This window comes from Saccoglossus kowalevskii, chromosome 8 (genome assembly GCF_978046115.1).
Source record: "Saccoglossus kowalevskii chromosome 8, keSacKowa6.1, whole genome shotgun sequence".
NCBI classification, from domain to species: Eukaryota; Metazoa; Hemichordata; class Enteropneusta; family Harrimaniidae; genus Saccoglossus; species Saccoglossus kowalevskii.
This window is the reverse complement of record NC_140648.1, coordinates 33,783,562-33,807,784: the sequence shown is the minus strand read 5'-3', so window position 1 is coordinate 33,807,784 and position 24,223 is coordinate 33,783,562. Positions and strand designations below refer to the sequence as shown.

At 34.0% G+C, this 24,223-nt stretch overlaps 1 protein-coding gene across 1 annotated transcript in view; it reads right to left on the bottom strand.

Moving 5' to 3' along the window:
* Positions 1–7,832: 7,832 nt before the first annotated feature.
* The window catches only part of LOC144350930 (DNA replication ATP-dependent helicase/nuclease DNA2-like), a 47,383-nt gene continuing 30,992 nt past the window's right edge, over positions 7,833–24,223 (bottom strand). Inside the window, 11 exon segments of the mRNA XM_085502848.1 lie at positions 7,833–7,904; positions 8,468–8,671; positions 10,428–10,628; positions 12,126–12,215; positions 12,606–12,692; positions 13,864–14,065; positions 14,242–14,435; positions 16,853–16,981; positions 18,446–18,561; positions 18,771–18,872; positions 20,960–21,057. Coding sequence (XP_085358974.1) covers positions 7,833–7,904; positions 8,468–8,671; positions 10,428–10,628; positions 12,126–12,215; positions 12,606–12,692; positions 13,864–14,065; positions 14,242–14,435; positions 16,853–16,981; positions 18,446–18,561; positions 18,771–18,872; positions 20,960–21,057 — 1,495 coding nt within the window.

Sequence of the window (24,223 nt, the reverse complement as noted above, 5' to 3'; positions counted from 1 at the left end):
ACAAGATATTAAAGAATTGTATAGCATATTGTGAAGTGTTCTGCAACCATCACTGATCTGGTGAATGATAGGTTCATGGGTCTGATGCATTTTGTGATGAGATGAGCTAATTATTTTTCAGCATTGACAAGTATTACTGCAGTCTCTTTTGCTTGGTCTCAAATCTTGATTGTCAAACTTGGTATCGTTTTAAGTACACATCTGGTTCTAAAAGCAAGTCTAAGTTTTAAACTTAGTGTTCTTTCAGTACATCCCGTTTCTATTACTGTATTATTTCGTATTGTCTTGAGTTTACTTTTGTCAAACTTGGCATTTTTCGGTACACAGTGGGTACAATCGGCAAGTCAATGTTGTTCTAACTTGGTTATCTTTCAGTACTTCTAATACAATCAAAGTGCTTTGTCCAGATGATGTCATCTTTCTATACTGCTGTTCATAATGTCTCAAGTTTACTTTGATTAAACTTGGTATTTTTTTAGTATGCTTAGGTACAATCAACAAGCCTATGTTGGTCAGACTTGGTAATGTTGCAGTACATTTACAATTAATTCATCTATGACTTGCATCTCTGTGTCAGTGAAACTTGGTTGTTGTCCGATCTCTAATACAATCAAAGTGCTTTGTCCAGATGATCTCATGTTTCTATACTGCTGTTCATAATGTCTCAAGTTTACTTTGATTAAACTTGGTATTTTTTTAGTACGCTTAGGTACAATCAACAAGCCTATGTTGATCAGACTTGGTAATGTTGCAGTACATTTACAATTAATTCATCTATGATTTGCATCTCTGTGTCAGTGAAACTTGGTTGTTGTCCGATCTCTAATACAATCAAAGTGCTTTGTCCAGATGATCTCATGTTTCTATACTGCTGTTCATAATGTCTCAAGTTTACTTTGATTAAACTTGGTATTTTTTTAGTACGCTTAGGTACAATCAACAAGCCTATGTTGATCAGACTTGGTAATGTTGCAGTACATTTACAATTAATTCATCTATGACTTGCATCTCTGTGTCAGTGAAACTTGGTTGTTGTCCGATCTCTAATACAATCAAAGTGCTTTGTCCAGATGATCTCATGTTTCTATACTGCTGTTCATAATGTCTCAAGTTTACTTTGATTAAACTTGGTATTTTTTTTAGTACGCTTAGGTACAATCAACAAGCCTATGTTGATCAGACTTGGTAATGTTGCAGTACATTTACAATTAATTCATCTATGACTTGCATCTCTGTGTCAGTGAAACTTGGTTGTTGTCCGATCTCTAATACAATCAAAGTGCTTTGTCCAGATGATCTCATGTTTCTATACTGCTGTTCATAATGTCTCAAGTTTACTTTGATTAAACTTGGTATTTTTTTAGTACGCTTAGGTACAATCAACAAGCCTATGTTGATCAGACTTGGTAATGTTGCAGTACATTTACAATTAATTCATCTATGATTTGCATCTCTGTGTCAGTGAAACTTGGTAATCTTTTTGGTGCAGTTGATAAGTGTATGCTGGTGAATTGTGGGATAACTGTGAAATAGTTATTAGCTTCTCAAGTCAATGTTAGTCAACTTGGTCCAGTGCAGTCAGCAAGTTACAGGTAGTAATAAGCTGCACTTCTATTTCATTGAAATCTTTCACATAAGAATTCTAGTTGTTTTTCCACTTTCATTACAATGAACATGTAGTTCTCATTTCACATCAGATGGTAGATTCCTGTTCTTGTAATACTTTGTTCTTTGCAGCTAATAAAGCATCGTCTTCATGTCACACTTCAGTAATGGTTGCAGTGTCTTTCACATCAATTCTTCACAATATTTTAAAAATTGAATAAATATATCTTCTCTGTTATCCTGAACTAGATATCAAGTTCAAGAATTATTGTTTATATAATTTGTTGTTTCTATACATATCTTTCCTAAAAAAATGTTAGACTGCATTATTCTTTTTCCAGTTCTAATCATGCCATGCAGTCGCCCTGAACACCATAGGTCTACCAGTGCCTGGCGTCAGCCAGTCTGGCAGCCATACCACCCCTCAGGTTCCTTCTTTTTTCCATCTCTGCGGTGTCTTCAGCCAGTAGGTGTTCATAGTCATCCAATTCCAGAAGATCCTCATCTGAAATGAACTGCTCTGGTTGTCTCCTGTACATATTTTTATCCAAATGGGAAGATTTTTTGGATGACTTTGTTTTCTTCTTCTGAGTAACAGCTTGAGTTACAATACCAGTGCTGATGTCAGCTGCAGGCAGACTTGGCACAGATGATTTACGGCGAGAATGATGAGCTGCCCTTGGACGTACTCTTCTTTTTGGCTGAGACTGATTTATGCTTGGGAAAATGGAGGAGTCTGATGATTCAAATGATGGATCTTGGTAGGCTGATTTTACTGATTTCTGGTTATTCCTTCTCTTACCGGTCGGTGGTCGTGGCTGCTTAGGTGGGCATGGAATGAAGAATGGAGTGTCAATTTTAGGCAGGTATGATGGGGAAGGAGCTGCATCGCTCTCATTGTCAGCCATATACTCACTAGCAGACGAAGCCACACCACTCAATGGTCGCTTTTCACCTACAAAAATACAATTATGATATATATATATATTAGTTAAATTTCATTATAATTGTGCATTCTGACACAATATTGCTTATGAAAAAAACTATTTGGTATACAAATTGTTTGTGCAGTTTTTGAGGAAATTTTCAAAAGTTCATCTATCAACAAGTGACGCCATAGAGAGGTACACACACCAATGTAAATTGTGGCCTTGGCTCTATCACTGCATGTGGAATTGCGTAGCGCTCAAAATTGTTTTCGAACATGCTAAGAAGTTTTCAGTTATTTCCAGGTTGATCAATACGAAAATGAGTAGGTTTAAAGTGGAACACGTGCTATCTCTCATAACATAGGGCAAAAAAAACATATTTGATAATTGGTTCATGACCCCATTGTTTTTCCACATATGACCTTATATAGCAATAAGAAATCTATTATTAAGTATTGACAGTTTCTAAAAACTTTCATGAAAACGTATCAATCCTCAATTCAAAACTCCATACAAGTCATATACATGTACTTACCATGTGGGTTCCTGATAGATGAAGACGGATGTGATGGTCTCTGGGTAATATCAACATCACCATAGCTAGGATGTTTAATATGCTGCAGGTAAGCTTTTTGTTTAGCCCTTTTTTTCAATCCAACATATTGAGGTAAATGGTTAAGATCCATGATTTTCTTGGCTCGCTGTAGTTGTGATGGTGGCAATATGTCAGATTCAATATCACTTGCTGCATTGTACGGAGAAGAGAGATTGCGTGTGTTGTAGAAATCCTCTTCAAAATTGTGAACAGACACAGTGCGATAATAATCAGTTGGACTAGGAGTTGTTCCAACGATATGGAAATCAGGTGTTTTCATGAATTCTGTTCTAGGAACACCAGGTTCAAGTCCAAGTGGATAGTCATCTTTAGCTCCTGCACCAAAAAATAAAATGTTTTTTGGTATCTAATTAATACTTCAAATGAGTACAAAAACAAATTTAAAGCATAAGGTGGAAAATGCTAGATTTTGTTCTTTATATTATTTAGCATATTTTTATTATTTTTGCAAATTTGCATCAAGTTATTCAGAATTGAAAGAAAATTTACAATTTGTTTCATTAGTCAAATTTTACCCATTTGCTATATCTTGCTAATTTCTCTATTCAATGTCAGCTGATTTGGCAAATGTTTCTTACCAATTACCAGTCTAGTCAATCCACTTGCACCATTAATACTCATAATAGGATGACTGTGTACTAATTAATTTATTCTCAGTTTACAGTTGCTTACCTTTGTTGAAATGAGCTTGGTATTCCTTAGTGGGAAAAACATCATCTAAATGTACAGTTTCGATATCATCAGGTGAGGCACACCTAGCTATCAGGTTCTTAAGTGGGTCAGCCCGCCTCATTACTAGTCCTCTTTTTACTGGAGCTGGTTTTGGTGCACAAGGAGGCTGCGGATAGTAGAAGGCTCCATCTGATGGCATTGCAGCTGATGGTAATGGTAACATATCACCTGAAATATAAAATTATGAATTTAAAACTCTAGCTAGCCATCCGTCTATTAACACACCACCTGCTGCAGTTGTATTCATCCACATTCATTTGTGGAGAAGGTTTTCAGCAGGTGATGTAATAAGACTTAACAGGTGTATAGTTGTCTGCCTCCACATGTAGTTTATTTGTGCAGTGTATTTATCTGCAAAATACTGCATCAAAGAAAAGTGTGGCTATTCCTTCCCTCACCATATTATATTTTTGTTATGGGTTGACTATTAGAAACTCAGGGAGGGGGTAGCCCAGTGATGAAACATTTCTTTCTGAATGAAGTATATTTTTATTTTCTCTGAAATTACAATGCTGTGTTTTATAAGTCGTTTATAACAAATTTTTTTTTAGTTCCATGTTGTGCTGCAAAGCTACCAATACTGTACACTGTCCATTTTTTCAGCTTTTCACTACACATGTGCAAACTGGGTCGCTTTTTTTGGCGATGACATTTGTTTTCAACTTTATAAATATTAAATATTGGGAATCAGTCAGTTGTGTTGAATTTGATTTTGCTGATTCTTTTTTACTTATATTTGTACTTTTCTTTTTTTCCCTTCACTAAATTACAAACTTGATAAATAATAAAAATATTAAAATGTGAATATGTTTAGGTTAAAACAATTTGTTTACAAGATGCATTAGTTTACAATACACGAGATAAAATATTATCTTTGGGTTATCAAGCTCAATAGTATAGATATTTTATAAAAACTCAGAAAAAATCGAAAGGTTGTGACTCACCATTTTTCAGATTTGATTTTGTTTTAATTGACAGTAAACTACATCTATGGGTAAGCTTAAACCATTGCTCATGTATTTTAAATAATGTATATCTTTTCCAATATTTTTGATTGTGTATGTGATTGTAATTGCAGTCACATGTACCATAACATTTATTCCAGTTTATTTAAAGTGCACTAATTCACGCACAACATAGTTTATTGTTTTTAATTATAATCTTAGTTTCTAATGAGCATTACATGCAAAAAATATTTTGCAACCACAATCAATTTGGTCTAAAAATTTTGTTTTGAGAACAATCTTTGCAGGGTTTAATTATATTTTTGAAGGGTTGTTTAACTTTTTTAAACAATGTTTATTCATTAACAAAAAAGTATTTGCTTACTTTTAATAGTCCGTGGTGGTGTTGTTTTGTAAGCAGCAGAGTCAAACAGAGTTTCTGACAAACTATGATGTTCATCAGTCAGTTCCTTCACCGTCTTTGCACCAAGAAAAACATACTTGTGTCTACCAGGAAGACGTCGACGATGGTTATTGCCATCCATAGACGTTTTGGGTGGCAACGGGTATGAATTCATCGCTTCTGAAAGTAGAATAAGAATAGAAATCAAAAATACTTGCAAAAGAAAATATTAAGCTATAACATAATAGTTTAAAACTCGTAATAACAACAATTGGTATGACCACATGTAGAACATTTTGCATACTGCTCCATGGTCCTCATGTGATGTGAAGTTCTGAAAACTCAGTGCAACACAGAAAATATCTTTTTATTTTGCATTTATCAAAAAAAAAAAGAAAAAAAAAAGATGATTTTCGAAGTAAATTTAATCTGGGTTTGAAGGGTGGTTATCGCATAGTTACAGTGTAGTCGATTTCGTTCGGTTCGTGGAAGTATGTAAACAAAGCAGACGAAAGTGAGTTCTCCCAACAGCCCCGCCCATATGCAGAATAATATATAGATATGAACTTAAAGAATGACAACTTACCGGTATTGTGAAACAACACAATTGCCGATGGATAATTCAAGTGGAAATCGTATTTGATATTTCTGCGGGAAATATACTGAGGAGATGCGACAGAGCGTAGACGTTCCGATGAGAGCGGCTTCTGTGGGGCATCTGTCGTCGTCCCACGGAACGCGTCTGTTCCATTGTGTTCTGACGACATCTTTGTTGATGTCATGAATGGAAGACGAGAAACGTGTGATTCGTCATCGTCACTGACATAACAATAAATTAATTTAGATTGTTCGTTTAGTCTTGGCATTATGTGCAATGTTACTTACTACCTAGCAATAAACATAATATTTACAACAAATGAACAAATACGGGCATAAAAACAGATTTTAGTCTCCGATCGAACATTTTAAAAAGTGTTTCACGACTAATATAATCCAAAGTCGGCACAACCTCAATGATGTTTCACTATAATTGTAATATTCACTGTTCACAAGTTCTAGCAGCCGCGATGTGTGTTACAGGTCCAGGAACTAGAAGTTTGGATGACAACGGTCCACATACTAGGAGGTCACTACAACTCAGTCACGACCAGTGAAAATTAAATGACGGTCTAACAAAACAGTAATATTTCCTTCAATATTCGCGCGATGATTATGATTATCTATTGTTATTAGCTGGTGGGGTATGAAGCATTGTGCAATAACTTTCCAGTAAAACATCAAGGCCTCCAGAACTCAAAATAAGTTGCGGTTCGCTAATGTCGTCTGCTATCACAAATTGAATATAGCGCGCCCCCAACGTTAACCACAATAGTAGTTTATAAATAAATAAACGCTGCTCGGACTGATAAGTATGATATATTGAAGATAATATTAATAATATTAATATTTATAATATTAATATTATAAATTATTATTATTTATAATATTAATATTATTATTAATATTATCTTCAATATATCAACGTTAACCACGACGATTATGAGGGCGCTTCAACTGCAATGACATTTCGAGGGGGTGTGGAGAAATTTGATAAAGGCCAACCAAGGTACATGGCTGTTGTCAATCTGGAGATTTATTTCAGAAAAGGAATATGTATGCATGTTGAAAGAACAAAACACTTAGTCTATTAAACTTGATTCTCAGCAATTATTTTATTTAAATCATATCTATCCATAAATACACGTTTATTTTTTTATATATATATATAATTTAACTCTGTCATTTTCATTAAAGCATTGTCACCACACCTGAAAGTTGTCCTAGTTGGATAAGTATGACAGTTACAAATTACTTGTTTTCTCATGTACATGATATACTAGTAGTATGACAATGACAATGGTAAAATATGTTTACTTATCTGCTCAGACTCCTGAGTACATCAAGCTGAATGTGTAGGTACAAAGAATGCTCTAAAGATCACACAAACCAGGTCAGACTTTTCATTACACGGAAAAAGAATTAAACCAACATACAATTTATTTCCGATTTTTTTTTCCAGTCCTGACAATACAGTAATATATATTTTCTCAATTATCGATCAAGATTTCCAAGAAATATCAATTCTTTAACAAATTTTTTTTTTTTTTTTAGGTTTATCTCACGCCGAGATCACACTAGAGTCACACTACAGTTACACTAGAATCACGAAGAGGTCACACTGGAGTCACACTAATTAAACCATTCTTGAATTCCATTCATTGCATTCAATCAAGATTACTATGCAAAATTTTATTATCATTATTAATTTGAAAAAAATATTTAGTATTGTCTATTTCAGTTTTCATTAATATAAATTTTTTAAATAAAAGCAATTTCATAATTGAAATACTGAAAAAAGGTCAAATATTTGGCAGTTTTTTACAATTATACTAAGTAACAATACCAGTAAGTAAAAAGTCTTATTTTCAAACCATTACAAAATTGAAGATATTTCCTGTGTCAATGAATTGTTACATACACATACTTACACTAGAAAAACAAAATAAATTACTCTATAATTAATATAAATTTATATTTTATCTGGCACTGCAGAGTCATCTGTTTCATGCTGGAACCTGATTTGTTTCTCTACTAGAAGCATTCCTCATACATAGTATTGGCACCAACTGGTAAATCTAAAATGTAATATTGATTATTAAGGAAATTGAAAAATATTGTTATACTATGAGGTTATTACGAGGATGCCTCAAAGTATGCATGAGGACAGTACAGCTGGGGTATCGACTGACGTGCAGCGAAGTTCGTTATGCGACATACTGTCTGAGTGCATACTTTGAGGTATTCTAATAATAACCATATTATTATACATGTTTTTCTTCAAAGAGACACCATAGGAATGCCGAAATCCAAAATGTTTAGAACAGAATCAGTGAACTTTTTTGTGTTGAGTACGGTCAAACTGTGGTGGCAGCCATGTTTGTTTTTATTATTAGAGGACGCTTACGCGCGTAATCATTATATATTTTGAATTTGCATTCACATTTCTTAATATGATAGGATGAAAATACCCTGTTAAATACCACAAATTATGACACGTTGTGACTTATGGCGTTACGATGATAGATGTATAATAATGATACTTATGCTATGCATATAATCAATAAAATATCTCGCTATCACTGATATGCAAATTAATTGATACTAGATAATATATGAAACAAGACAACCTGTGTCTCACTGTCATGACATGTACCACAATACACAGAAAATTTATAGTTAGAGATTAAAAGGATATTTGTTTTTTTCCCCGCAGGAAATCTAAAAGTGACTTCAATGGCCCATATCTTGACAAGGTTTCAACACTACCCAACATTATGAATTTATGTTTAGCACGTGTGATAGCAACATTGAGTCGTCTAATATCTTGAAGTATACCTTGGGTCTGTAAAAAATAAATACATTGAGCGTAAGAATGGATTTTATTTTCACACACCAAAAACATTGATTTGAGATACGTTATAAGTAAACAAACACTAGTATACCGGTCACAGACATTGTGATGGCCAAAGCAAATACATTGAGCGCAAGAATGGATTTTATTTTCACACATTAAAAGCATATTGATTTGAGATACGATATAAGTAAGCAAACACTAGAATACCGGTCACAGACATTGTGATGGCCAAAGCAAATACATTGAGCGTAAGAATGAATTTTATTTTCACACACTAAAAGCATATTGATTTGAGATACGTTATAAGTAAGCAAACACTAGTATACCGGTCACAGACATTGTGATGGCCAAAGCAAATACATTGAGCGTAAGAATGGATTTTATTTTCACACACTAAAAGCATATTGATTTGAGATACGTTATAAGTAAGCAAACACTAGTATACCGGTCACAGACATTGTGATGGCCAAAGCAAATACATTGAGCGCAAGAATGGATTTTATTTTCACACACTAAAAACATATTGATTTGAGATACGTTATAAGTAAGCAAACACTAGTATACCGGTCACAGACATTGTGATGGCCAAAGCAAATACAGTACATTGAGCGTAAGAATGAATTTTATTTTCACACATTAAAAGCATATTGATTTGAGATACGATATAAGTAAGCAAACACTAGAATACCGGTCACAGACATTGTGATGGCCAAAGCAAATACATTGAGCGCAAGAATGAATTTTATTTTCACACATTAAAAGCATATTGATTTGAGATACGTTATAAGTAAGCAAACACTAGTATACCGGTCACAGACATTGTGATGGCCAAAGCAAATACAGTACATTGAGCGTAAGAATGAATTTTATTTTCACACATTAAAAGCATATTGATTTGAGATACGTTATAAGTAAACAAACACTAGTATACCGGTCACAGACATTGTGATGGCCAAAGCAAATACATTGAGCGCAAGAATGAATTTTATTTTCACACACTAAAAGCATATTGATTTGAGATACGTTATAAGTAAGCAAACACTAGAATACCGGTCACAGACATTGTGATGGCCAAAGCAAATACATTGAGCGTAAGAATGAATTTTATTTTCACACACTAAAAGCATATTGATTTGAGATACGATATAAGTAAGCAAACACTAGAATACCGGTCACAGACATTGTGATGGCCAAAGCAAATACATTGAGCGCAAGAATGGATTTTATTTTCACACACTAAAAGCATATTGATTTGAGATACGATATAAGTAAGCAAACACTAGAATACCGGTCACAGACATTGTGATGGCCAAAGCAAATACATTGAGCGCAAGAATGGATTTTATTTTCACACATTAAAAGCATATTGATTTGAGATATGTTATAGGTAAACAAACACTAGAATACCGGTCACAGACATTGTGATGGCCAAAGCATTGAATGAATTTTGTTTACACTGTGAACTTTCTCAGGATTCATGATTAATCACACAACACTGAAATAAAATAAAGCTGAAGTGGGGGGGGGGGGGGGTGACCCATAGTTGTTTCAAGTTCACTATTATTGTAGAATTTGAGATACTATTTTAACTTGTCTGCTAAGTTTATAATGAACGAAACAAAAGTGTTAAAAATAAAAATATCCAAATTTGGTAATGTTTTGGCCTGCATTTTGAAACATGTTTGAAGCAAGTGTTAATTTATTTATATAAAAAATGACAGAATTACAACAACAAAAATAATACCTGTTCTGATCCCGCTTTATCCTCTTCAGCACATCTGACAAACGACACGATAATGACGTTTTTATCACGTCCTTGATATTTATCAACGGTACTGACTTCTAATTGTTGATGAGATGGCAGTGTGGTGAGCTGATTGGTTATTAATTTGCATTGCTCCGTATATGGCGCGATGACACCGATACCAGACGCATCACAGCCACACTATGGATACAATCACAAATAAACTGTTACAAAGCAACAAACAACAAAGCAAAGAAAATGTTGAACAAGCCATGCATCATGGCACAGTCCCCGTTAGTTATCAAATTTAAGATATATAGTTTTATTTATAGTAATATAGCTGGAATATAACCATGTCAAACAAGTACTTGTCCATATTGAGAGATATTGCTCTGGAACAGCATTTTGAATACATGTATATATATAACATGATGTATAACGAATATATAAAATTTGAATATATAATCAGTCAAAGCATTCAAGGTAGAGATGCAGTTTACCTGACAGGTATTTTAATTCGTTAATTAGTTAACCAAGATGACCTCCCTTGTCCACAAAACTATATATTTTCGGAAAGCTTATTGTATGAATTTTAAAATTGTGTTAGTATTTTTTTTTCTATGGACACTGTAGTTTGAAATATGCACAAAAATGTTCTTTTTTGGTCAAAAGTGATTAAAAAAAAATAGCTTCTAAACCATGCTTCTATTTCCTGTCAAAATTGGTTTATGGGTACATCTGTTTACTATGAAGAAAGCGCCGTCTTGAAAACTGTCTACCAGTTGTCAATTTTGCAGGGCAGCAACAGCCAGTCGGCTATTTTGAATCTTATCTGAAAAACAAAATTATTTGCATCAAGGTCCCATAATGTCTAATGTATATACCAAGTTTGAACAAAATCCATCTGTAAACAGCAGAGAAATGTTTGATTTTGATGATTTTTAGCACAAAAATGGCCGCCATTCGGCCATCTTGAATCAGATCGTGAAACAAATTGACGTGCATATGTATAATATCATGTATGATGTATGTGTGAAGTTTGATTGTGATTGGTCCAGGCATTTCTAAGATACAGGTCCGGACACATGCACACACACACACACGCACGCACGCACACACAGAGGTCAAAACATAAGTCCCCGTTTTCGGACTGCGTCTGAACGAGGACTAAAAAGACCTTTGATGAGTAGAACTAGCTATTGTAACTATTGTTACGATATACATTCTGAGTATACAGTTGTATCAGTTTTAATATTATCACTGGCAAACATACATTTTGCAGTATTGTTCAAATTGAAATTAGTTATGTTATTATAATAGAATATTTGAGTTTTCTTTCTGGGATTATGTTCATCTTTCGTGTGTAGATGTTGTGTTAAGCCATTTCTGTATGGGCTGAACATTCTAGAGATTATTAAATCTTAAATTTATGTATATACAAGAGATGAAACTCAGAACTGCACTACATTTGCATTGGCAGATTCAAAATTTAAGATCATTAAACTTTGAACTTTGACCTTTCAAAGGCAACATTTCTTATCTTCTACAAAATAATTCTTTTTAAACATATTGACCAATACTTGGAGTCAATAGGAAATCATGTTTATATAGTTAACATTAATGATATGATTAGAAGAAAAAAAAGAAAAAAAAAGTGGAAAAATTCTATTTTGCTGGTGGAAAGAAAAACACAATTACCTTTAACAAAGCCTTTATCAATAAACTAACAAGCTGTGATTCTATTTTATTTATTAAACTGGTATGACGCTTCTCATGAGGTGCAGGAATCTGAAAACGAAACAAAGAAATGTTACGCAACCAAAGTGATAGTAATGTCAATTCTTCATTGACATGAATATTGATAAATTCAAACTTTAACATGTAGAACATATCACATAGGACACACAGAACAACACATGCAAACAGTCCATTGTTTTCTATACTCTGTTGAAACATTGATCTCCTAAAATGACATCCAAGATGACCCCCCCCCCCTAAGAATCTGAAAACTCGTATAACAAACAAATCTACAAAAATGTTGTAATTTGTGGATATTTGCAAGAACCTTTGAGCTGCATCTTGCAAAAGCTGTTTATGTCAAATGTAAAACACAATACAGCAATAAGACCTCAGATTACCAGCGTGTGACAGGAAATTAAATTACTTTTTATGACAAACCTTGTCTGTGTTTAAAAAGTTAACTGGTCCTTGAGTTGCGATGATTTCAGCCAACCATGAGTGTGACCAACCTCTGTTTTCAAGCATCTGTGCAAACCAACAGGGAACAAAAATACAATAATAATTATGTATGACAAACATAGTGGGCACTCTTAGACAAAAAATCAAGAACTTATTCAAATCTATTATTCATATGAATAAAAAAAATGGAGATTGTATTCATATGTAGATTGTAAACATCTACACTTGTATTCATATGTAGATTGTAAACATCTACACTTGTATTCATATGCAGATTGTAAACATTCACCCTTGTATTCATATGCAGATTGTAAACATCCACACTTGTATTCATATGCAGATTGTAAACATCTACACTTGTACTCATAGCAGATTGTAAACATCTACATTTGTATTCATATGTAGATTGTAAACATCTACACTTGTATTCATATGCAGATTGTAAACATTCACCCTTGTATTCATATGCAGATTGTAAACATCCACACTTGTATTCATATGCAGATTGTAAACATCTACACTTGTATTCATATGCAGATTGTAAACATCAACACTTGTATTCATACGCAGATTGTAAACATCAACACTTGTATTCATATGCAGATTATAGACATTCACACTTGTATTTATTTATTTATATGTATATATTAAACATTCACACTTGTATTCATATGCAGATTGGAAACATTCACACTTGTGTCCATATGCAGATTGTAAACATTCACACTTGTATCATATGCAGATTGTAAACATCCACACTTGTATTCATATGCAGATTGTAAACATCCACTCTTGTATTCATATGTATATATTAAACATTCACACTTGTATTCATATGCAGATTGGAAACATTCACACTTGTGTCCATATGCAGATTGTAAACATTCACACCTGTATTCATATGCAGATTGTAAACATCCACACTTGTATTCATATGCAGATTGTAAACATCCACACTTGTATTCATATGTAGATTGTCAACATCCACACTTGTATTCATATGTAGATTGTAAACATCCACACTTGTATTCATATGTAGATTGTCAACATCCACACTTGTATTCATATGTAGATTGTCAACATCCACACTTGTATTCATATGTAGATTGTAAACATCCACACTTGTATTCATATGTAGATTGTAAACATCCACACTTGTATTCATATGTAGATTGTCAACATCCACACTTGTATTCAAATAAAAAAAATTTTAACATAAGCAGATTACATGACTCACCTGTACAAACACTGCCTTGTCTGGCAATACGAGTTTACCATCAGCAATAGTATCGTTACCACATTGCAGTTTACCATCATACACCAGTTTATTACTTATACTCATAATTTCTTCATTCATTCTATACTGTAGACATAGTTCTGTTTTACAATTCTCATGAATTGACAGTCTTTGAAATAAACTTTCATCCATACCAAGTTCCCTAAAAACAAATACAATGTAATTACAGCATGCCAACAAAACATGCAGCAGTGTTGCTGAATATGTTGTGATGCCACTGTCAACAGTGTCAGTGCAGGAAAATATTTTCTGTATACTATACTTATATTACCCCTAACAAATGGGTTGTAAAAATCTACATAATTTCGCAAAATTTACCTAGCTTCAATACTTCTCACTAATGGTGGTAGTTGTCGATGATCGCCAACAAGGACAAATCTCTCAGCACATAAGAGTGGACCAATACATACCAGCTGGTTGATCTGAGACGCCTCATCTACGATACAAACATCAAATCGCCGCTGACTGAATAAAACATGTTTCACCCCAAGGCACGTGGTGGCAACTACCGACTATGAAAAAGAAATAAAGTAATAAAGTAGCTTTTCTTTTTCTGACTTTCTCTTGTTATTGTCTTCTAGAATAGGTTGTATTAATATTGCGTACACATACTGCAGACAAACTTGTTATCTTTTGACAAATATGTTTCATGGCATGATTGGCTGAATTTGCATAAATGAGTACTCCTGAGCATTGAAAAACTTGCCTATTCAGTAAAAATGAGCTGAAATGATTTCTGTTAGCCAACACAGTAGTTGTAAATTCACTGATTCTATAACTATGAGCTGAAATGATTTCTGTTAGCCAACACAGTAGTTGTAAATAGACTGATTCTATAACTATGAGCTGAAATGATTTCTGTTAGCCAACACAGTAGTTGTAAATAGACTGATTCTATAACTATGAGCTGAAATGATTTCTGTTAGCCAACACAGTAGTTGTAAATAGACTGATTCTATAACTATGAGCTGAAATGATTTCTGTTAGCCAACACAGTAGTTGTAAATAGACTGATTCTATAACTATGAGCTGAAATGATTTCTGTTAGCCAACACAGTAGTTGTAAATAGACTGATTCTATAACTATGAGCTGAAATGATTTCTGTTAGCCAACACAGTAGTTGTAAATTCACTGATTCTATAACTATGAGCTGAAATGATTTCTGTTAGCCAACACAGTAGTTGTAAATTCACTGATTCTATAACTATGAGCTGAAATGATTTCTGTTAGCCAACACAGTAGTTGTAAATAGACTGATTCTATAACTATGAGCTGAAATGATTTCTGTTAGCCAACACAGTAGTTGTAAATAGACTGATTCTATAACTATGAGCTGAAATGATTTCTGTTAGCCAACACAGTAGTTGTAAATAGACTGATTCTATAACTATGAGCTGAAATGATTTCTGTTAGCCAACACAGTAATTGTAAATAGACTGATTCTATAACTATGAGCTGAAATGATTTCTGTTAGCCAACACAGTAGATGTAAATTCACTGATTCTATAACTATGAGCTGAAATGATTTCTGTTAGCCAACACAGTAGTTGTAAATTCACTGATTCTATAACTATGAGCTGAAAAACTAAAAGTCCAGCAAACTGTTGAAAGTTGTTTTCTTTAATGTGTACTATTGCTCAAAATTGCAAATAAAGTTTTCAATAAATTTTACCAGTGACAAGGTACCTAATTAGTATGCATTCTAAAAAAAACTGTATGTGTGAATGCGCAGTTTGAAATGAAACAATTTTGAATACAATAATTCAGAACTGTTTATTTATTTGAATTATTTTGCAATAGACACAATTTTAGGGCATGTATTTCTATGTGATGTCTCTAAGTTAGAATAATGACTTTGAAACATTCCATCCACATTGGATGGTGCCCCCCCCCCCCCCAAGTAGTCCTCAAAGACAAGCAGCCTCTCGACTGAGATAGCTCCTCTGTCAGCAAGGCACATTTCAATTAAAGAACAGAAGATATCATTAGAAAATGAACAAAATCTAAAGTATCAAAACAATCAGACTTGCAGTTTTCAGCAAGAAGTGGGAAATATCACCTTTTACCAAAAATTACAAAAATATTCATCAAAATTAGAGAATTGAAGATATCATCATGAAATGAACAAATCTGAGTTAGAACCACATGTAGTACCTATATATGTAATATCAAAGCAATTGGACTTGTGGTTTCAAGAAGTTGAAAATATCACTTTTTACCAAAAATAACAAAAATATTCACCAAAATTAGAGAATTGAAGATATCATCATGAAATGAACAAATCTAAAAGAGGTCTACCCCAGGTACATAGAGACCAAGTATCAAAGCATTCAGGCTTGTAGTTTTCAAGAAGAAGTCGAAAAAGTAAAACATTGACACGGACAACGGACGCCGGACAATCACTCATATAAGCTCCGCTCGACAAAGAAGACAGCGGAGCTAAAAAATATGACACAGAGAGCACACTTTGAATTACACAAGAATTTGGAAGGATTTGTAACAATGACCTCAGTAAAGTTGAGACACACTGTAAATGATCTGAGTACACATGAAACAAGCAGCCTGTCGGCTGAGATAGCTCCGCACATTTCAATTAAAGAACTGAAGATATCATTAGAAAATGAAAACAATCAGTATAGTATCAAAGCAATCGGGCCTGCTGGTTTTTAACAAGAAGTCAAAAAATATAACTTTTTACCAAGAATTCCAAAAATATTTATCAAAATTAGAGAATTGAAGATATCATCATTAAATGAACAAATCTAAGAGAGATCTACCCACGGTACATATACACCAAGTATCAAAGCATTCAGGCTTATAGTTTTCAAGAAGTGGAAAAAGTAAAAAGTTGACACGGACGACGATGACACGAACAATCACTGATATGATAAGCTTCGCTCGACAAAGGAGCTAATAAAAGTACACTACCTTGCTTTGGTAGAGTTGTGAAAGATCTGCAACACTTTGACATTTCTTACTGAGTTTTGAATCACTGTACTTATGAATTGACGAATGAATCTTGTGAACCGGTCCAACTCTCAGGAAATCAATATCATGCTACAATAAAAACCAGAAAAAGATCAGAGGATCTCAGAATCTATGAAGTATACAGTAACAATAAGTTTAATAATTTTTATTCACGTGCAGATGAAAACTTGTGAGGTTCATGTAACATTCCGTAACACAATTTATGCAGAACTCAATATTAAATTCAGAGTAATTGTAGATGAAGTGAAATGAGCAATCTGCTGTGATAATAATTGACTTTATACATAGCCACATATTCCTTGTATCGTAGACCATGCTTGGACAAACAAGCATTTATCTGCATACACAAATAAACGTATTTAAACAAAGCAAAAAAAAACAAGCAGCCTCTCGGCTGAGATAGCTCTGCTGTTAGCAATGCACATCAATTAAAGAACAGAAGATATCATTAGAAAATAAACAATATGTATAGTATCAAAACAATCAGACTTGCGGTTTTCAACAAGAAGTGGAAAATATCACTTTTTACCAAAAATTACAAAAATATTCATCAAAATTAGAGAATTGAAGCTATCATCATGAAATGAACAAATCTGAGTTAGAACCACATGTAGTACCTATATATGTAATATCAAAGCAATTGGACTTGCGGTTTTCAACAAGAAGGCGAAAATATCACTTTTTACCAAAAATGACAAAAATATTCACCAAAATTAGAGAATTAAAGATATCATTACAAAATGAACAAATCTGAGAGAGGTCCACATGTAGTACCTATATATGTAATATCAAAGCAATTGAACTTGCGGTTTTCAACAAGAAGTCGTAAATATCACTTTTTACCAAAAATTACAAAAATATTCATCAAAATTAGAGAATTGAAGATATCATCATGAAATGAACAAATCTGAGTTAGAACCACATGTAGTAATTATATATGTAATATCAAAGCATTTGGACTTGCGGTTTTTAACAAGAAGTTGAAAATATCACTTTTTACCAAAAATGACAAAAATATTCATCAAAATTAGAGAATTGAAGATATCATCATGAAATGAACAAATCTAAGAGAGGTCTACCCAAGGTACATATACACCAAGTATCGAAGCATTCAGACTTGTAGTTTTCAAGAAGTCGAAAAAGTAAAACATTGACACGGACGACGGACAATCACTCATATGATAAGCTCCGCTCGGCAAAGTCAACAGCGGAGCTAAAAAACTGGTCCAACAATATTAGTCTATGTATGGAGAGGGATGACATTGTTGAAATCTCAGGTCAATCTTGCCGACCAAAATATAGAAATAAGAAAGTTACTATGGCAACAGATCACAGCATGTGATGTATTTTTATATATCATATTTGCTCTATTGTGAGTGTATCTTTAATAGAAGCACATACAAACCAACAATTGCATTATAAATCATCAATTTATAAAAATATTATTTATTTTGACCATAGAAAAATCTCAAGTGCACGCACTACTGCACTAAAAACAGTAGAGAGACGCATGGCAAGTCATCACCATCTTACCTGATGTAATTTAAACAGAATATTGTCCACAGCAGAGTGAGTATAACTGGTGAGAAGCACTGATAGTTTACATGCTACAAGAATTCGCACCAAAGCAACTATAGTCGTGGTTTTACCTTACAAACAAAACAATCAGAAATATTCTAATAAATTATTAGACTAGAGTTATCAGAAAAAAATTTCAAAAATAATATTCAAAAGACAATCTGGTGATTAATATTTGTTCCACCAAGCTGAAAATTATTTTTTTTTTCAATACAAAGACAAAATATATTTAGCTGTGAGTCTGTGTTCTGAACGCTATAGCTTTCTGTTGAATACATACCAGTACCAGGCATGCCTACTATTAAACTATAATCTCTACACAACAACACACGCTCTATGGCTTTCTGTTGAATACAGTTTACTGAACTCATAATCTGCTTCACTGAAATAAAGAATAAAAAAGGGATTATTTAGAATCCAATATTTTTGTCATGTACTACGCGTCTCCCATGAGATATTATTAATGCAGACTTATAATTTATCCTACTTCTAGATGCAACCAGGTGCTAGAGTAGTATATCACAGTGCTAGAGTAGTATATCACAGTGCTAGTGTAGTATATCACAGTGCCTGTGTAGTATATCACAGTGCTAGTGTAGTATATCACAGTGCTAGTGTAGTATATCACAGTGCTAGAGTAGTATATCACAGTGCCAGTGTAGCATATCACAGTGCTAGTGTAGCATATTACAGTGCCAGTGTAGTATATCACAGTGCTAGTGTAGCATATCACAGTGCTAGTGTAGCATATCACAGTGCTAGTGTAGTATATCACAGTGCCAGTGTAGCATATCACAGTGCTAGTGTAGCATATTACAGTGCCAGTGTAGTATATCACAGTGCTAGTGTAGCATATCACAGTGCCAGTGTAGTAAATCACAGTGCCAGTGTAGCATATCACAGTGCTAGTGTGGCATATCACAGTGCTAGTGTAGTATATCACAGTGCTAGTGTAGCATATCACAGTGCCAGTGTAGTATAACACAGTGCCACTGTAGTATAAAACAGTGCTAGTGTAGCATATCACAGTGCCAGTGTAGTAAATCACAGTGCCAGTGTAGTAAATCACAGTGCCAGTGTAGTAAATCACAGTGCCAGTGTAGTAAATCACAGTGCCAGTGTAGTAAATCACAGTGCCAGTGTAGTAAATCACAGTGCCAGTGTAGTAAATCACAGTGCCAGTGCATCATATCACAGCGTCAGTGTAGAATATCACAGCGCCAGTGTAGAATAACACAGTGCTAGTGTAGCATATCACAGCGCCAGTGTAGAATAACACAGTGCTAGTGTAGTATATCACAGTGCCAGTGTAGAATAACACAGTGCTAGTGTAGCATATCACAGTCCTAATGTGGCATATCACAGTGCTAGTGTAGTATATCACCGTGCTAGTGTAGTATATAATAGTGCCAGTGTAGTATAACACAGTGCTAGTGTAGCATATCACAGTGCCAGTGTAGTAAATCACAGTGCCAGGGTAGTAAATCACAGTGCCAGTGTAGTATAACACAGTGCTAGTGTAGCATATCACAGTGCCAGTGTAGTAAATCACAGTGCCAGTGCATCATATCACAGCGTCAGTGTAGAATATCACAGTGCTAGTGTAGCATATCACAGTGCTAGTGTAGCATATCACAGTGCTAGTGTGGCATATCACAGTGCCAGTGTAGAATAACACAGTGCTAGTGTAGCATATTACAGTGCCAGTGTAGTATATCACAGTGCTAGTGTAGCATATCACAGTGCTAGTGTGGCATATCACAGTGCTAGTGTAGTATATCACAGTGCTAGTGTAGCATATCACCGTGCTAGTGTAGTATATAACAGTGCCAGTGTAGTATAACAAAGTGCTAGTGTAGCATATCACAGTGCCAGTGTAGTAAATCACAGTGCCAGGGTAGTAAATCACAGTGCCAGTGTAGTATAACACAGTGCTAGTGTAGCATATCACAGTGCCAGTGTAGTAAATCACAGTGCCAGTGCATCATATCACAGCATCAGTGTAGCATATCACAGTGCTAGTGTAGCATATCACAGTGCTAGTGTAGCATATCACAGTGCTAGTGTAGCATATCACAGTGCTAGTGTGGCATATCACAGTGCTAGTGTAGCATATCACAGTGCTAGTGTGGCATATCACAGTGCTAGTGTAGTAAATCACAGTGCCAGTGTAGTAAATCACAGTGCCAGTGTAGTATAACACAGTGCTAGTGTAGCATATCACAGTGCTAGTGTAGCATATCACAGTGCTAGTGTGGCATATCACAGTGCTAGTGTGGCATATCACAGTGCTAGTGTGGCATATCACAGTGCTAGTGTGGCATATCACAGTGCTAGTGTAGTATATCACAGTGCTAGTGTAGCATATCACAGTGCTAGTGTAGTATATCACAGTGCTAGTGTAGTATATCACAGTGCTAGTGTAGCACATCACAGTGCCAGTGTAGTAAAATGATGTGTACATCTCACCATACTCTAATTGCTCATTTGGTACTTTGCACATAAACTCAGATTTGTCATCACTTTCTGGTTTCTTCAGATCAACGACTAACTCACTCAGATGCACACTGAAACAAATCAAACAACTGATTGAAATTGTACATCCATGATATTATAAATTAAACTGACAGCATCTGGTAATAAAGTTTAGTTCTGGTAGAATTTTGTGATTGGCTGAGAAGAAATTGATACTGAGGTGATTTTGAATAGATAATGAGGTTATATATATATATTTATTCAGTACCATTGGCCATAGGCCATAATGTACACACTTAAATGTAACACAAATAAATAAATTGTTTGACAAGAATAATCACTGCTACTGCTTGTCTGAATATTACAAATTTATACTTCACCTATGAATACCAAATTAAATTTATATTTCAGTTAAATTTCCCTCCAACAAACTATGACGTTTTTGTAAAGAGTAGAATACGTATTTTGCAAGATTTTGTATTATATGTGTATTTTCAGATTGCAGTAGCAAAATAAATTTCCATTCAAGCGCTGGGCAATAGTAAAACTTGTGTATAAAACGAGTTCTAATTTCCTCAAATTTGGGGCATTGTAATAGAAAGTGGAACTCGTTTTCAATGAGATTACAACCAAGAGGACACAATCTTTGGTCAAGTGGTATTCCCAATGCCCTACCCTTTTCAATCATGAGCTCATGAGCAGATATTCTAAAACAAGCGAGAGATTTTCTAAAAACACTTATAGTAATAGAATCCAGATATTTTTCCCCGGCTAATAATTTTTTAAATTTAGAATAAGTGCATAATTTTGAACTATTACCAATCTGATCATGCCACTGTTGCTGGGAAATATCTAGACACCGTTGGTTAAACTGTAGCAGAAAACAATTTGGGTTATTCACATACTGGCTTTCACATACGTGTGCAAAACCAAAATTACATAACAAATCCTTAACATATGTTGCCCAACAATTGAATCCCCTTTGTACCCTGTCATATTGATAGCCATAACATTCTTTTACTAAAACAGAGGAATCACCACCTATACATTTTAACCAATACCGAATTATTTCTTTGTTCACATGTGTTCTAATTAGATGTCTTCCCAACTCCCCCCTCACAGCAGAGTTTGTGGCCTTTGGGTGTACCCCTAAAACAAATTTACAAAATTTATGATGAACTGTTTCTATATCGTAAGATTTAAGTGTTCCCCATATTGCACTGCCATAAAGCAGGATTGGGAGAATTTTGCAGTCAAAAACACGAAACGCAATAGCTGGTTTGAACCCATCATATTTGTAAAGAATACTTTTAATACTGTGCATGGCTTTCGTTGCTTGTTCAGCAATGTGTTTTTGGGCCTGATACCAGATACCTGAACTAGAAAAAAGAACCCCCAAATAGTTATATTTTGAGACTATTTCAATTTCATTCCCGTTCCAAAACCACTTTTCAGATTTCTTTAGTCTACCCGATTTGCGAAAAACAACAATTTTTGATTTATTCAAATTTACTGTTAACCTCCATCTTTTACAGTAATTTGCTAATCTATTGAGAAGATGCTGTAGACCAATGGTAGATTACTAAATAATGCGAGGTCATCAGCATATAATAAATACATTAATTTTAAAGTGTTTACATAGATTACAGTTTCAACACCTTGTGTAAGAGCCTTTTCTATATCATTTATATAAAAACAAAAAAGTAATGGGGAAATAACTGAGCCTTGTTGCAGGCCTGTTCCAATTTTAAACAGATCAGTCACACCATGTGGGGTTTTAACTACTGCCTTAACATGTGTATACATTGAGAACAAAGTTGTTAATAGTCTGCCTCTCATTCCTGCCTTTGTTAATTTATAAAATAGTGAAATGTGGTGGACCCTATCGAATGCTTTTTCATAATCTATAAAAGCACAATATAATCGACTATTGAGATGAAATACATATTTATCAATAATTGTGCTCAGAATAAACATATTATCTAATGTGCTTCGTTTCTTTCTAAAACCACTCTGATTTTCAACAATTCTACTATATTTATCAAACCATACTGTCAATCTTTCTGTCAGGATATTCATATATATTTTACTAATAACATTTAAAAGCATAATGCTCCGATAATTTTCAGGGTTATCCTTATGCCCTTTTTTATACACTGGTGTTATTAATCCAATTTTCAGGAAAATAACCTTGTTCAAGTAATACATTAAATAAAGTAAATAACATTTCAACAATTTTCTGTGGTGCATCTTTCCAAAATTCCGAAGAAATTCCATCTTGCCCAGGGGCTTTATTATTTTTTAGTTTCTTTATGCTCTTTTTAATTTCCTCTTGTGTGATAGGGCAGTCAAGGTCAGTATTATCAACCTCTGTGTTCTCAATGTCATCAAAATTTAACCTTGTTACATAATCATTTACTGAATCAAAAAAATCCGCCATATCCTCATCCCCTATAAAATTGTTATTAAACAGATGTTTAAAATAATCATGCCACTCTTTCTGGGTAATAATTTTAGACACATTTTCGTTTCGTTGCCGAAATTTCTGCCAAAATTGCCGTGAGTTTGAATAAGCAGCTAAGTTTACAAGTTCATTTTGTCTCATTTCCAAATAATTTAACTTTTTCTCTTTAATCAATTTTCTATATTTCTTTTTTAATTTTAAGTAATATTCCAAACTTTTCCCATTTTGAGAATTTCTAAACTGATTTAGTGCACGTAATACTTCTTTTTTAGTTGCCGAACATTCTTTATCGAACCTTAAATTTTCTCTCTTTTTAATATTATTTTTGGTCTCAGTTTTCATGTCAGTGGCACACAAAGAGACAATGTTCACCAAACCCGCTGCTGCTTCCTCGAGGTTTCCCATAATAATACTATCGTTAAAAGTAAAAGTTAATTGTTCAATTGGTTCAGTTTGAAAGTTATCAAGATACTGCTGTTTTTTCTGTTGCTCCCACCTTAACCTAGATGTGTCATTTTTGTTAACAATACAATTGTCCGAACTATCCTTAGTTGGATTTACCCCCACCTCATTTTGGTAAGTTAAAACAAATTCTAAAGGCATGTGGTCAGATTCAACTCTATTGCCCACTGTAAAATCAGTAAATTTAACTGGAACCTCCTCTGTTGTTAACACATAGTCAATTACACTCGTACCAAGTTCTGATATAAAAGTGAAATTGCCACTCCCTCTTTCCTGAAATAATCTCCCATTCACAATTTTTAATCCAGTCACTGAACAAAATTCAAGTAATT